This window comes from Callospermophilus lateralis, chromosome 3 (genome assembly GCF_048772815.1).
Source record: "Callospermophilus lateralis isolate mCalLat2 chromosome 3, mCalLat2.hap1, whole genome shotgun sequence".
Classification (NCBI taxonomy): Eukaryota; Metazoa; Chordata; class Mammalia; order Rodentia; family Sciuridae; genus Callospermophilus; species Callospermophilus lateralis.
Genome location: NC_135307.1, coordinates 172,896,941 through 172,911,203, shown reverse-complemented (window position 1 = coordinate 172,911,203; position 14,263 = coordinate 172,896,941). Strand labels below are relative to the sequence as shown.

At 55.7% G+C, this 14,263-nt stretch overlaps 1 protein-coding gene across 3 annotated transcripts; it reads right to left on the bottom strand.

Moving 5' to 3' along the window:
• Window positions 1-1,797: 1,797 nt before the first annotated feature.
• Window positions 1,798-10,343, bottom strand: Tcf15 (transcription factor 15). 3 transcript variants are annotated; one of them, XR_013090803.2, is made up of 3 exons: window positions 9,746-10,343; window positions 4,197-5,275; window positions 1,798-3,766 (listed from the first exon to the last, which is right to left on the bottom strand). XR_013090803.2 is itself a non-coding variant. In XM_076851650.2 (2 exons), the coding sequence occupies exons 1-2, from the start codon at window positions 10,262-10,264 to the stop codon at window positions 5,201-5,203; spliced, it is 594 nt and encodes a 197-aa protein (XP_076707765.1). In that variant the 5' UTR covers window positions 10,265-10,343; the 3' UTR covers window positions 1,798-5,200. The 3 variants fall into 3 exon arrangements, 1 of the variants encoding a protein (XP_076707765.1); XR_013090804.2 differs by lacking the exon at window positions 1,798-3,766 and adding an exon at window positions 9,252-9,488 and having other exon boundaries at window positions 5,208-5,275; XM_076851650.2 differs by having other exon boundaries at window positions 1,798-5,275.
• Between the last annotated feature and the right edge of the window lie 3,920 nt (window positions 10,344-14,263).

The window sequence follows — 14,263 nt, the reverse complement described above, 5'->3', positions numbered from 1 at the left end:
TCCCTAGGGTTTGATTCCTGACTCTGCCAATCATTGCTTAGCCCAGTGAGCTTGGGCTTGGTTTTCTAGTCTGTGAAATGGGGGTGACAACAGGACCTACCTCTGTGCATTGCTGCAAGATTAAGTGAAGCTATAAGTGTGAGTCACTCAGGGCAGTACCTCTACTTAGTTAGCCCTGTCAATGGCAGGAGGAGGCACCTACCTGTTTGGCCAGGTGAGGGTGTAGATGAGCAGCCAGAGAACCTGATTCAAATCAATCTATTTACCAACCACTGCGGGACCTTGGGCAAGTTCTTTAACAATCTTGTCCCTCAACTTCCTTATCTATAAAATGCAACAACAATAGTATATAATCTGGCAAACTTGAAAGCTATATTAATTCTTTTGTGTCAAATATGTAGATTGAGGCCTGAAACTTAGTAGGTTCTCAAAAAGTCAAGCATTTCCCCAAGCCTGGGGGATCTGGTGTTCAGAAAAAGCCAACTCCTATTTTACCAGCCGTCCCTCAAGGTGGGTCTGTCCTGTTGACAAAGTCCTTCTGGTTCACCGTGTGCAGCCTGAGCTAAGGAAAAGCAAGGCCCAGAGAGAGGCAGAACCCACTCTGGGACACACAGGAGCAGTGGCCAAACTAGACCAGGCTAGACCTGCCTTCCAGCTGGTTCACCCTCAGTGCCTCCTGGGTTTCCAGGCCCTACTGGCCTGACCTGTGACCCTGGGCCCCCTGGGAGCCCAGTCCCAGGCCTGTGGGGTCTGAAAGTCTGGTCTGGATTAGACACGCTGAGAAGTAAAGGCTGCCCCCCCGCCCCCACCCGAGCTGGCCGCCTGGTGGGACTGAGCTCACAGCTGCTGAGGCTCACAGGGACATAAATCATGGTGGCAGGAGGCTCGGGGGTTGGGACCACCTTAGCCTCCTGAGGGCCACAGAGGCCTGAGAGTCAGGAGCAGGGAAGCCTGGGTCCCCTGGGAGTATTATCTGTCCTCGGTAGACTAGCTGAAGGGTGGGTCAGCAGGGCCAGGGGACCTCTTGGGAGACCTCGCCTTGAGTGGGCCAAGGCCCTGGCATCTCTCTAACTCCTCATTGTGCATTTACAAACCTGCAGAGGAGACAAAAGCAGCGTGGAGAAGTCCCTTATGCCCTCCCCCAGGGCCACCAGCATTTACCAGTGGTCACAGTTGCTGTATCCCTTTTCTCTTAATTGCCCACAGTTTACTTTTTCCTGACTTTTTTGAGAGTATGTGGCCTACCTCAGCTCCTGTGTCCTGGAAGGATCCTTAGTTCTTAAGCACAAGGATATCCTCTTACATAACCATGGTCCTATTAGCAAATTCAGAAAATTCACCTTTGATACAACATTTTATTGCTCACATTCTAATTTTGTCAACCAATAATGTCCCCTGGAGCATCCCCCACCCCATAGCACAGGATCCAGTTCAAGGGCATGCGTTGCATGTAGCTGTCAGGTCTGGACTTTGGATATCAGAACCACTTGAGGTCAGACAGACAGCAGGAGGAGAAGGTGGGATGAGGAAGGTATCAACATGAAACTCCCAGAACTGATGCTTCTGTGAACCCTCTAATTATAGAAAGCCCTCCCAACAGTGCGTTGTGCTTGGGGGCAGTGCGTGTGAGGTGGTCTGGCTGGGGTTGGTTATTCCATGTCCCCTCGCCCTGGTTTTCTTCTCTCTGGACAACGTTGCTCCTCTGGCCCCAAGTTGGCCTGGAGAACCTTAACTGGACTGGTCCATCCTGGAGGGGGAAAGTGTGGATGGTGGGGGAGAGGCAGTGTTAGGAAAATCACCCCCAGAGGTATTGGTCCACAGCTGTGCTTCTCCCAAGTCACATGGATGGAACTGACCTTCAGCTCACTCATGGACATTAACTGTCCCCTGCCCAGGAAGACAGTTCCAGTGCCTCGTGGAGCACTATGCAGCTGTGAAAAAGTATGGACCAGTTCCTTGAACACCAAGGGTCTCTAAGAAGTATTAGTAAAGGAGAAAAAAATCCAACTATAAAGCAAAGAATCTAACATGCTTTCCCTTGGGTGAAAAATCTGAATAATGTATATAACGTACATGATTTCCCTAACTGATGATCCCCCTGCAGGAGCTCCTAAGACCCTGTGTCACAGTAATTGCCTCTGAGAACCCAAACTGAGTGGCTGAGAGCAGAGGAGACTTCTTGTCAGTTTATTCTCTTTTGTGGCTTTTGGATTTTGAGCTCTGCAAGTGTGTCCTCCATGTCAAAGGAGAGGGAATTGAAAGAACCCAGCGTAAGCAGGAGTGCTGGCCCAGGACCCCAGGAAGCTGCTAACTGCATTTCTTGACCTGCTGGCTGGGCGCACAGGTGCGCTGAGTTGGCGGAAATTCACTGAGCGGTGCTTTGGCAATTTGTGTACTTTCCCAAATGTAGGTTATGATTTGATAAAAAGTTGTGGGGTTTTTTTTGGGGGGGAGGGGGTACCAGGGATTGAACTCAGGGGTGCTCGACCACTGAGCCGCATCCCCAGCCGTTTTAATATTTTATTTAGAGACAGGGTCTCACTGAGTTGTTTAGCGCCTCGCTTTTGCTGAGGCTGGCTTTGAACTCGAGATCCTCCTGCCTCAGCCTCCTGAGCTGCTGGGAGTATAGGTATGTGCCAGCACCCCTGACTGATAAAAAGTTTTAACTTAGCATGCTGTAGATGTAGAGTGTACACATAATGAAAACCCCATGGGCTCCACACTGTGGTGATTTCTAGGATTTGGAACATATGAACCTATGAACTCCCCTCCCCATCTTGTGGTGCTGGGGTGGAACCCAGGGCCTTAGCACATGATAGACAAGTGCTTGGCCACTGAGCTACCTTCCCAGCCCCGTGTCTGAACTTTTTATAATGAAGACCTAAGCAGAGAAACCTACAAATATCTTTTCAATAGTAATCAGTGTAGAGCTTTCTGGAAGGACCCACAGGAAACTGCTGACAGCAGCGGCCTTTAGGGAAGGGCCTCAGGGAGGTCATGGACTTTTCACTGCCTAGTATCGGATACAATTTGAACTTGAACTATTTACTCAGTGCATAAATGATCTATTAAAAACTATTTAACAAAGCAAAGCAAACACTCTTCTTTCTGTTGTAATTGCTCTTGCTGGCTAGAGATTGGGCCAAGGAGGCTCAGAGGGGTCAAGCAACAACCCCAGGGTCACCCAGCAAATCTGGTGGCAGAAGTGGGCCTTCAGTCCGGAGCACCCAAGTGTCTGCCCTGCCCCCATTCCCAGGTTTCCTGCCATTGACAAGGTCACAGTCCTTTTCCTGTGGCCTTGCCAGAGGCTGTCTGTACCTGGATCAGGGGAGGCGCAGTGAGAGCAGTATGCTACCAAGGGAAAGTGCAGCCCATGGGGACACAGGATGGGCAAGACCAGGGTCCCTGCCACACCAGGGAAGTGAGGTAGAGGGCTGCTAGAAAGCTCTCTGGTGGACAGGCCCCTGGGATCCTCCTCCTCCACATCACATGCAAAAGGGGTTAGGTGTGCTGGTTTCAGGACTGGCTGCAACCAGAACTGGCACTTCTGACCGCTCCTCTGCTCTGCTTGGGTTTTAGTCCATTAGTGACAAAGACCAGGTGGGTCAGGCTCTGTCTTGTGGCGAATTGGTACAGCAATGGTGCACAGGATGCTGGGAAATTGTTGATCTGCAAAATGGGCAGCCCCGATTCAGGCTCGGTCAGATGATGCACAGGAGGGGGGTGGCCAGGCGCAGGGAACAGGGGCGTGGACGGTGGAGCAGGACTGCCTCGCGTGAACCACACAGGTGTTTGTGAAAAGAAAAAATAAAATAAAAAATAAAAACCAGGTATGTGGATGCACCTTGCTAGGTTAAGGCAGCTCGGGCCTCTCCCTGCCTCCTCCTCCCTCTGGCCTCCTGACCTCCTTTGACCTTGGTCTCCCAGGGACACAGGCCTCGCGAAGAGTTCTGGGCTCAACGGACTCTAAAATGGTAAACCTGGTCCCCACCTCCCAGGGCTTCTGGGTGTATGCTCGGGGCCCTGGGGGCTGGCACTCCATCCAGACAGGGGCAAGAGCTGCTCTGAGCTTTGAAAGTGGCGTGTCACCCCACCATGTGCCTTTGGGTGTCATTGGTCCTCAATCATCTCCGCTAAAACAAGGTAAGAATGTCCACCTGTAACACACCCATTTGCACACGTGGAAGATGGCACACCTGCTGGCCTCCCAGTCGGTGAAGGACACGAGGGAATGTGAAGCAGGTAACAACAACGGAACAAGGACACCCTTCCTGTCCCCCCGTGGGCCGAGAGCAGGCCTCATTAACCCAATAAGTCCCGAGTTTTCAATTCTGCAAACAGAATAAATATTTCAATATTATTTCAAAGTTACCCTTAAGCTATTGTGGCTCAATTTTAAGTTTTCACAGGTGTTCCACTTCCAGGCAGTGGGACAATATGGGTCAAAGGAAAATTCTTTTAAAATAGGAAGCAGAAAGTCGTACAGTAGCTATGATCTGTATACTTGCTTGATTATTCGTAGGGAATGGGGAGGTCACAAAAAACTGGTGTCGGGGGCACCCTCTGCGGGGACAGGAGAGGGAGAATTTCCACCTTTATGTCCTCTTGTACCTTTTGAATTTTCAACCATGGATCTAGTCCTTATTCAGAAATAAATAAAGTTTGGGTTTCTGTAGGCAGCACACCAGACACCTGAAGGCTGTTCACCAACACTGGGAGACGGGAGTCGTGAGGACGGACTGGCCATCTCTACTTCCGGAGAGGGGCCGCCGGCCCAACCCAGCCCCCGCCCGGCCCCCAGGGTCCCAGGGAGGGTCCGCCTTGAGTCCACTGTCCACAGGCCCTTCATTCCTCGGCTGGGAACGACATCTTTTATTTAAAAATACTTTTATCTTAAGCTACCCATTCTCGCTCACACATGCCACACTCACACACAGACACACAGACACCTGTCACCAACAGTCTTTTCCCCAAAGTTCCACCTTGTCTCTGACCCGCCAGGCCTCAGTGGGCTGAATGGGTCCTCACAGCTCTCCAGGGTGGAGTGGAGACGTCCCAAAGGCCCTGCCCTTCCGTTGTCCCTGGTCCCTACACAAAGGGGTGGGTTCGGCTTCTGGGGTCTTCTCCCCTGTGCAGCCAGTGGCTGACCCCCGGCCTCCTTTGGTGTCCTGTTTGGAGCAAATTCCGCAGGGGCCCTGGCTCATCTCCGTGGCCCTCGAAGGGGGGCCACTCCCCTCACCTTCAAGCAGCTGCCTCCCAGGTCACGACGGCCACCCTGTAGGAGGGAACAGAGAGGCTTAGGAGACAAGCTGGCCCACTGTGAACACTGGAACTCACCTCTATGTCCAGCAGTTGAGGATTGGATCAGTAAATCACAGTTCAGCCACTCACTAAAGAAAGTTCTCTGTTGCAAAAAGCAGAAGAAACCCTATGCACAGTCAGGGAAGGCTGTGGAGGGACACTGTTCAAGGGTAAATCAAGGGCGGAACTGAGTGAATAGTTTCTTTTTGTGGGGGGTACAGGATTGAACTCAGGGGCACTCGACCACTGAGCCACATCCCCAGCCCTGTTTTGTATTGTATTTAGAGACAGAGTCTCCCTGAGTTGTTTAGTACCTTGCTGTTGCTGAGGCTGACTTTGAACTCGTGATCCTCCTGCCTCAGCCTCCCAAGCTGCTGGGATTACAGGCGTGCACCACTGTGCCCGGCTTGAGTAAATATTTCTGTAAGTTGTGGTTTCCAGAGAGAAGTGCATGTGGGAATGGCCAGTGGGAGTTTTTAGAAGACGGGGATTTCATGATGAGGAGACAGGAGAGGGGAGAGGCCTGTTCACTTTGTGTGTGTATGTGTGTGTGTGTGTGTGTGTGTGTTTTACCTTTCCCATCCTTCCCCACAGGATCTATTGCCTTAAAGAAATTGAAACATGACCTCCATTCTTGGTCTCCCTTGGCTGGGAATATGCTCTCAGGTCTTATCTCCCTGGGATTTTTTTTTTTTTTTTAACTCTTGGAATCACTTAGTACTTCCTGCCTTTTTTTGGGGGGGCGGGGGACATTCACTAGGGCAAAACACAGAAAGGGAAGACAGGTCTCCCTTGCCCCCCCATCTGGCTGGAGGTGCTGGGAGTGGCAGGAGAAGGCCTCCTTCTGAGGCTCCATTTCTAGCTCAGGGGCTGGCGCAGAGCAAGCAGCAGCGGGTGACTTGGAAGCAGTGGTCGCCATTGGAAGATGAGCTATGGTGGAGCCCCTGAAGCCACCAGTCCCTCGCCTGACCGGGGCAGTCTCTACCCGCCCGACCATCCATATTCTCAGGTGGACACACATAGCCAGAAAGGTCACGGCCTCCCTCTTTTGAGGCCTCCACGTTGAGCGACTGGCCCAGAGCCACCCAGTCAGTTGGTAAGAGCAGGCCTAGAAATCCATGTGGCCAACAAGCGGTTCTGTCTCCAGGATGCGAGGCTGCACAAAATCTCCCTGTAAATGCTCATCGCCCAGAGGACGGACCTGGCCGCCTCTCAGCCCATCTAGAGGACTAGTGACCGACCATCTGGGAGCTCTGCCGCCTGCCCCCCTCACTGGGCCCAGGTTGGGGCAGATCCATCCAGATGTGAGCCCAGCCTCCCTGGAGGCTCTCTGGCCCAGGGACAGCATGTTCATTCACAGGCAGGGCTATTTTGAGGGCTGAGGCCATAGTCCCAGCAGAGCCTGGGGCTTGGGCTTCTCAGACAAAGTCTGGCAGGAGTGGCTGCGAAGGGTGGCTAGGGACAGGGGCAGTGGCGGCGGGGGGGAGGTAGGGTGTTGAGGTTGGGAACATCCTTTGAGCCTCAGGGACGGGGAGTGCCACCTCCCACCCCAAGTCTGAAGCTCTTCCGAAGACTTGGTCCCCTTAGAATATTGGGACCTCTCTGAACCTCAGTTTCTTTATCTATGAAATGGGGGACAGATCATTCTCCTTGCTGCCCCGGGCGCAGTCAAATGTGAAGAGAGCCGTGTGAGATGTCCTTCCTGGGCCCTGTGTGTCCCATGAGAACTTAGCACCAAGGGTCTAGGGGAAGCGCTGTGACCAAGAGGGACACTCCTGGGCTCAAGAGGGACACTCCAGGTCTTTAATTCCTACCGTGGGCTGCCTGTTGGGCCCTGGCTAAGTGGTTCAGCTCAGCGAGCCCGGGTTTCCTCACCTGGAGGGGGAGTTGCTCTGTAAGATGGTACAGGTTGACAAAGGCTCCTCAGGCCAACAGGGAGAGCCCAGGAACATGGCCAGTGTTCAGTAAATGTCCACAAGTGCCATCATCAGCATCACCTGGCCATGACACTTCCTGGCCCCTGTGCCTCCCCACCACCTCGTCCTGAGTTGGGCACATTAGCAGCCTCACAAGAGCACCCTGTCCAGCTCCCACCCCAGGTAACAAAAGGGTAACTGGGTCATACCCAACAACCCCTCCCTTCTACAGAGGGACACGCCTCGCCCCTAACTAGACAGGTGCTCCAGGGAACTGTCTCCATAGCCACCCCAGCCCCAGCCCAGCCACCCCGGGTGAAGGGATAGGGTCCGGAACCTTGGAAAGGATGGGGGACCCCTACGACAACCAGTTTTCTTCCAGCTGCATCTTGGAGGGACCAGAACTGGCGACGATCACCCTCCTCGCTTACTCCCAGAGGGGCCTCTGGAGTCGAGTGTGGCTTCTGCAGCCAAATTTGGCTGGGTTCTTGGTCGCACAGACTGACTCCAGGGAAGCAGCCAGGCCCAGGCAAGGTCCTGTGAGCTGCAGGACAGGCCAAAGAGACCTAGGCAGGAGCCCCCCGCCTGCCTGCCAGGGGGTAGGCGTAGGACACGCACCTTCCCCAGGGCCTGCAGGTGCGGGGCCCTCCAGTGGAACCTCTCCTACTTCCCAGTCAGTCAGGCCTGAGTTCGAATCCTGACTCCCTCACTAGCTGTGGGTCTCTGAAGTGGTGGCAGCATCTCTAAGCAGGCGGGCAGGGACAGTGTGGGGTGCCTAAATGGTGACTCAGTGCTTAGCAGAAGACAGCTGTCACGTCACTGGCCGATCTCTGAGTGCCTTCCACCTCCCACTACCTTTCACTTCTTCCCACTCCTTTCTCTAGCCCACGATTTTGGACCTAGCTTCTCAGAGCCCAGCTTCTAGAACACCCTTCCCAGTGCTGCCCTTCCTTGCCTGTCTCTGTCCCCAGGCACCCTTTAGGATTTAGCACAGAGGCCCCTCACCTCTGGTCACAGGGATGGCTTCCTCTGACAGTCCCTTTGTGCTCCCCCTCTCCTGCCATCAGTCCACAGCACCCTCGCCTTCATCTCCCCACTCTGGCCCTGACCGCCGGATGGGGACCCACGCCTGCTTCTCGGGGTACACCCTCAGAGCCCACACACGCCAGCTGCTGGGTACTTGAGGGTTGCAGGACTGAATGAAGATGACCGGTGGTCAGGGGGATAGCAGAGGGCCCAGTCGGCCCCTCGGCGCATGGGCCTGAAGACCTGTCCCTGGGTTCCCAGCCCAGTCCGTGGCCCTAACCCACAGCAAGGAGCAGCAGGGACCCTTGAGGGGGCACAATTTGGAGGCCAAGAAGACTGACTCAGAGAAACTGAGGCACCCAGGGGTGAATAGCCAGCCTGAGAGTCTGATGAACCAGAAGCTGGTGGTTTGAGACCTGAACAGAGAGGCCTCATCACCAGCACAGCATGGAGCAAGGGACCTATGTCAGCTACAAGACCAAATTCCGGCAGAGTCAGAGGACCCTTTCATTGGCCATAGAAGGCCAGGCAGGACTCTCTGAGTCTCAGATTCCCTAAATGCAAACAGCAGCTACTGAAACCCCACACTGTCACACCAGACAAGCCTCCTTACTGCCGGAGGAGCCAAGGCCAGGAAGACAGAGGGACTGGGGATGAAGCGGGTTCCTCGGAGCCTGGGCACCTTTTCAGCCAGGAGGCCCCCTGGCAGCCACCGCTGCTGCTACCCAGGCCTTGCAGCCCAGTTCCCAGCCTTACTTTGGACACCCTGGGGGAAGCCTCTTAACCCCAGCTCTGTCCAGCTGGCCCGAAGGCCCCTTCTCCCAACACTACATCCTCTTTTGGGGGTTGGATGCTCTCAGGGGACACCCTTCTTCCTCCAACTGCTCATCCGCTGGGTACTTCAAGCGGGAGGTGTGTGTCTCCATTTCTTTTCAGTCTCCTGCTCTTGGGTCAGATCTTAGGATGGGGGACAATTAATAGGAAGCGGTAGCTCAGGGCAACACATACCCAATCGACCCAGGGTTGCATCCCGTGAATATGGGCAAGCGATTTCCTCATTCTGGGCCTTAGGTTCCTCTTAGTGATGAAGCAGGGGAAACGGGCGAGCCAGACTGGATTCTGGTCCAAGTAAAAAAGCGCACCACCGGATGCTGGCATCGAGCAAAAGCTCAATAAATGAGGGTCTTAGTTATTCTTTGCTCCTGCCCTCTTCCCGGAAGGGAGGATGTCCCAGAACACCTTTAGCTGCAGTGGGGATGTCTCAAAGTTAAACCAGACCCGGGCTCTGGGCTCCTGAACGCTTTCTCTGCGGGGGGTACCCTGAGTGGCTCAGTTCCACACCCAGCCCTGGGTTTGGGATGCTGGCCCACCATGTCGCGCCCACCACATCGCTTCTCCCTCGCCTTAGGGGGACTCTGCCCCTCTTTCGCTCCCCGAGAGACTGGATCCCCGACTAATTCTGCTCCTTCTCGCCGCCCGGTTCAGGAGCGCGGTGCACTCACCCCCTTGCGCTGGTTGCTGAGGCAGAAGGTGCAGATGGAGCGCGGCTGGCGGCCGCCGTCGGTGGCTGCGGGGACAGTGCCCTTGGTACTGCCCGCCGCACGGAAGCACGGCTGCCCGTCGTCGGCCGCGTCCCCCAGAAGCAGCACGTTGGCCAGGTGCGCGATGTAGCTGGACGCCAGGCGCAGCGTCTCGATCTTGGACAGCTTGCGGTCCACGGGCTCGGTGGGGATGAGCGTGCGCAGCGCGGTGAAGGCCGTGTTCACGCTCTGCGTGCGGTCCCGCTCCCTCGCGTTGGCCGCCTGTCGCTGTCGCACCACCACAACGGGACCCGCGCTGCCGCCCGCCCGCCGCCCGCCCCCGGGGCCCGGGCCGCGCCGAGCCGCCTCCAGGCCTTCGCAGCAGCCGAAAGACTGATCGGACGCGTCGCTCTCGCTGCGGTTCTCCTCGTCCTCGCTCAGCAGCCGCACGTCCGGGTACAGCACGTGCGCGCCGACGGGGCGCAGCAGCGCGAACGCCATGGGCGCCCGGCCGCGTCCCTCTGTGCGCGGTGTCCCTGCCTCGGCCGCGCCCGCCGTGCGCTCCCGCGCGCTCCCACAGCCTCGCCGGCCGCCGCCTTATAGCCGGGGGAGGGGCCAATCGCGGGGCGGCCCCGGGCGGGGGCGGGGAGCTCCGCCCGGGCCAATGGGGAGGCGCCCGACGTGCCCCGGCCAATGGCGACGCGCCGGTCTCCCCAGTTCCCCAGGTTGAAAGCTCCCCGGGAGCTAGAGGCCCGCCCCGAAGGCTCTGGGTCTCCCCTGGCGACCGGACAGATGCTGGGGCTCTGGGTGGCCCGAGTGGAACTCAGCTCTGGCCTCCTCGTCCTCAGCCTCGGCGGCTGGGAGTCCACGGGCGAGTCCCTTCGCTCTTGCCCTGTTTCCTCATTCGGAAAGCGATTGTCGCCGACTTCCCGCCCTCACATTCCAATCAGTGGTTTGGCAACTTTCTTGTGCGTGTGATTTGGGGAAGGGACTTTTGACACTCGAACTTCTCAGATCGCCCGCATTGTGACCCGGCAGGTCACAAGGATATTCCTGGAACGTCGCAGGAATATCACTTTGTACCAGCCCTTGGTAATGGTGTTGATGTCCACGGGGAACATTGGGGAAAACTACAACCTTTCCAAAAAAGGACTCAACCGTATCACCTCCCCTACGACAGTTTTTAAACACACACACACACACACACACACACAAGAAAATACATCAAAACACACAAATCAGTCTCTCTGCACTATGAAAGGATGTGCATTTAAAAACTCTCTTGTGAAAACAACATCAACAACACAAATCCCAGTAGTTTCATTCTTTCATTGATGAGTTCAACAAATATTAGTTGGCCCTACTATGTGTCAGGCGCGGTTTTAGATCAGAGGATTCCGATCTGAACGAAATAAACTCTCTGCCTTCGGGAAGACGCAGGGGTCAGCGCTGAGTACTTTACCGTGCCCAGCTGAAGCTGTCGCATGACCCAGACTCACAGGTAAGGCAGCTGGCCTTTAGCTACAGGCAGCTGAGCGGGACGGCAGCCTCAACCCGTCTGGCATCACCACCTCTCGGAGTCCGCCTCCGCGCCCCCTCACACACAGGCTGGTGCCTGTCTTGGAGAAACTTCTGATTGGTCGCCCCGTCGGTCCCACTCCCTCCTGGGAAGCGTAACTGGGCTGATGATGGCCACTGGGATCCCTAGGTCACTCAGACTGTCTCCCAGCTCCATCCCGGGACTAGCCAAGTACTGAGCCTTGGAAAACAACTTTCTGTTCAGCTGCAGTGGCTGCCAGTGTGGCAGAGAGAGGATGCGGACGGGCGCGGAGGGGCTTTGAGGTGCTTTGGTCTCCCCTGAGCCTCCTTCCTGGAGCTGCCTCCCCCTGGGTCGTGCTGAGCTTCCCCGCCTCCCAGCCCCAGGCCAGAGGGCGGGGAAGGGGGGTTTCCCTGGTTGCTGGGAGAGGAGTCCCTGAACTCCCAGAACCCAAGGTCTGCGAGACTGTTCCCACACCTGGCTTCCCACCTCCCGCACCGCCTGACCGTGACCCCAGCCAGGCTGAGCTGGGGAGGAGGAGTCTGCACGCCCCCGTCCCTCGGGGCCAGCCCCACACGCAGCCGGGCCCGCGGCTGCTTCCTGAGCCGATGAGTTATTATGGGGAGATTTCCTTCCCTGTCTGCGCCTCCTCACGGGGGCTCCCAGCCCCCTCCACTTTCGCTTTCTCCCCCTGCTCTGGGCTCCTGACCCCCAGGCTGTTTAAAATTCCTCCGCTCGCCCCCTCCCAGGCCAGCGCAGAGCTGGGGACGTCAAACGGGGCGTGAACTGGCCCGGAAGGCGGGAGGGGGCTCCTGGTGGGCTCTTCATTCATTCGCTGCTCCTGGGCAGGTTTGGACACCAGGGACCCTGGGAGTAAACTAAAACCATGAATGAGTCTGAGGCCGGCGGCTCCAGCCAGGGGAAGGCCCGCTGTAAACAAAGCATTTCAGGACAATGAGCTAGAACCCGGTCAGGGTCTGGCCTGGGAGACCCGGCGCCGGCTCCAAGGTTAGCTACCTCTTGGAGTCTCATTTTCCTGCTTTGAAAGCTGGGGACAAACACGGAGCCTGTAAAGCCAGCTACTCCCAAGGCTGAGGCGGCAGGATGGCAAGTTCGAGTCCTGCCTTGGAAACTTAGCAAGACCCTGTGTCAAAATAAAATAAAAAGGGCTGGGGAAGTAGCTCAGGGGTGGAGCACCCTGGGTTCAAGCCCCAGCAACAAATGCAAAAGCAACACCAGAAACAAACCCATTCTTGGGATGTGAGGTGCTGGGAGTTTGTGCCAAGGTCTGGCCCCAGGGACACCTGGAAAGGGCTGAGCATGGTGCAGGGCTCCTGCCCTTGTGGCTGGGAGCAGCATGGGGAGTGGGGAGACCTCCTCCCTATTCTCAGTCCAACTACACAGGGACCTCAGTGCCTCCCATTCTCTTTCCCCTACTTTGTTCCAGCCCTTGGCCTCTTTTCTATCCCTGGAGCCCGCTCCTGCCTGGCACCACGGTCACCGGTCACCGGGTGTTCCCATGGTGTATTCCCTCACTTCCTTTGAATCTTGGCTTCTATCTCAAGGAGCTTCTCCCAGACCTCCAGGACTCAGGTTGTTCCTGCCCTCCCACCTTCCGGCATCCCCAGCCCTCCTTTCCCCTCTTAGCCGGCTTGCTGTCTTTCCATGGCATGGCATTGATCACCACCCTTCGTTTATTTATTTGTTTACTCTACAAATTTTAATTGAGCACCTGCTATGTGCTTTGCATCCTGGGTACTGGGAACAGAGCAGTGAACAATTCCCTTTTTTTTTTTTTTTTTCTTTTTGGGCCCACCATCTGTCTCCCTTCGCTGGAATACAAGCTTCATGGAGCAGGAACTCTATTTTACTCACCTCCTTCCTGTCCATGGCACCCTTCTGAGGTAGGTATTGTGGTTCTGCCATTTTACAGATGGAGAAACTGAGGTTCAGCAAGGAGAGAGGGACTTGCCCAAGGTGGGACAGAGGACGGGTGGGGGCAAGGTGGTCTGGTTGCACAGCTCTTGTTTCTTTCCCGTGACGTGACCTCTGTGGCAGCCCACAGGCTCCTGGGAACTGAGTGGGAGTCTGCTGAGCAAGAGGAGGAGGGCCCTACAGGCCACCAGGCCAGTGCAGTGACTGCCCTCCCGCTGGGTCGTGGGCACCCGGCTTCTGTGCTACTGAGGCACTTGTGTTTTCTTGAAGGAACCAGCTTTGCACTCTTTGAGTCTTTGCCCTGGCTGTCCTTCCCAGGTGAGACCAGTCCCCTTGCCTCAGACCAGACAGCCCTGGTCCCCGCCAAGGTCCCTGGTGGCTTCTCGGCAGCTCTTGCCCCTGTGTCCTGGTGAAAAGTCTCGTAGTGTGCATCACGTCACACGATGACTACCTGCATCCTGACTCCCCTCCCGTCTCCCACAGGACCCATGCTACTTTCTTTCTCTCTTTCTTACTTTTCTTTCTTCCTTTTTGGGGGGCTGGGGGAGGTGGGTGGAACTGGAGATTGAACTACCACTGAGCTAGATCCCCAGCCCTTTTTATATTTTATTTTGAGACAGAGTCTTGCTAAGTTGCTGAGGCTGGCCTCAAACTCTGGATCCTTCTGCCTCAGCCCCTGAGTTGCAATGCGCACAGGTCCATGCTAATATTCAGGGTGCATGTCTTCCGATGTGTGTGGGTCTTTGTAAAACATAGATGGTCTAATTTGCATGAGTGGGTCATGAATATACACAGTGGTAGTTTCCATAGATCTTTCTCTTAGGCTATTTTGTTTTATTTTGTGTCCTCCATATTGCTCACTGTGCGGAGTCTAACCAGAGTGTTTTGCTTCTGATTGCTGACTTTTGCCTGCGTGGTGTTTGAACATCACCAGCCTCCTCTTCCCGTTCTGTGGTGAGGGACTGGATGCTGGTTACCTGCAGCTTCCTCCTCCTAAAGCAAAGGCTGGTGCATGACTCTTAGGGGCT